Genomic DNA, 1148 nt, shown 5'->3' with positions numbered 1-1148 from the left:
TCTTATTTTATTTTCTTTTTCTTTTTTCTTTTGGAGGGGAACCTGGGAAAGGAGATATTGTGAATAAAGAAAACATCTAATAAAAAAAAAAGAAACTTGATTATTATGTATGCTTAGATTATTTAGCTCACTGCCTAGGTTTGCCAACCTTTTCCCCTGCAATGTGGCAGACAGTAATCAGAACTTTACTGGAAAACCTTCAAGCTTGCCGTGGGCCTGTCCAGGAGGTCTGACCTGGCTCTGAAGACACTGGAGTAGGACAGAGGACCCGCAGGGACTGGATGTTGAGGGTGGCCATGATAGTCTCGGTGTCCACCAGAATCTGGCTGCTCAGTGCCTTGTAAGGGGTGGCTAAGATGACACACATAGAGCACTGCTCTATGTTGGCTGCATGCAGATCTCCAATATAGAGTGCGGATCCCTACGGAGAGAATTTCATTTTGTGAAGGGATTGTCAGAAAGCCACCAACGTTCATGGTGCTAGGTCTTTTTGGATGCAGGTTTTAGCTGAAGTCTCTGCTGGCTTGACTAAAATGTAGGTATCCGTTGTCTGATACCTGATTGTATTGATCAATGGTTACTATCTTTCTATGAAGTGACATCACAGACCCCTCAGAGAGGAAGAATTTGGATGAATTCCTCACAGAGGAAGAATTTGGATGATGGGGAGCAAAAATCCATTTTGATCCAGATGCAGGGGCGACATATGCCTTTAACCTCAGCACTCAGGAGGCTGAGGCAGGTAAATATCTCTGAGTTTGAGGCCAGCCTGGTCTACAACGAGAGTTCCAGGACAACCAGAGCTCCACAGAGAAATGGTGTCTCAAAAAACAAACAAATCGGGGCTGGAGAGATGATGGCTCAGCAGGTAAAAGCACTGACTGCTCTTCCGAAGGTCCTGAGTTCAAATCCCAGCAACCACATGGTAGTTCACAAACACCTGAAATGAGATCTGATGCCCTCTTCTGGTGCTGTCTGAAGAGAGCTACAGTGTACTAATGTATAATAAATAAATAAATCTTTAAACAAACAAACAAACAAATTGGCTGGGTGGTGGTGGCGCATGACTTTAATTCCAGCACTTGGGAGGCAGAGACAGGCGGATTTCTGAGTTCGAGGCCAGCCTAGTCTACACAGTGAGTTCCAGG

At 44.9% G+C, this 1148-nt stretch overlaps 1 protein-coding gene across 2 annotated transcripts in view; it reads right to left on the bottom strand.

Annotated features, from left to right (window-relative positions):
• The window catches only part of Kcnu1 (potassium calcium-activated channel subfamily U member 1), a 98683-nt gene that overhangs the window by 20243 nt on the left and 77292 nt on the right, over positions 1-1148 (bottom strand). For both annotated transcript variants that reach the window (XM_031339402.1, XM_031339403.1), the window contains exon 22: positions 235-421. In XM_031339402.1, coding sequence (XP_031195262.1) covers positions 235-421 — 187 coding nt within the window. The remainder of the gene's footprint in view (positions 1-234; positions 422-1148) is intronic.

Source organism: Mastomys coucha, unplaced genomic scaffold (assembly GCF_008632895.1).
Source record: "Mastomys coucha isolate ucsf_1 unplaced genomic scaffold, UCSF_Mcou_1 pScaffold22, whole genome shotgun sequence".
In the NCBI taxonomy this organism is placed as follows: domain Eukaryota; kingdom Metazoa; phylum Chordata; class Mammalia; order Rodentia; family Muridae; genus Mastomys; species Mastomys coucha.
This window is presented reverse-complemented; position numbering and strand designations above follow the sequence as displayed.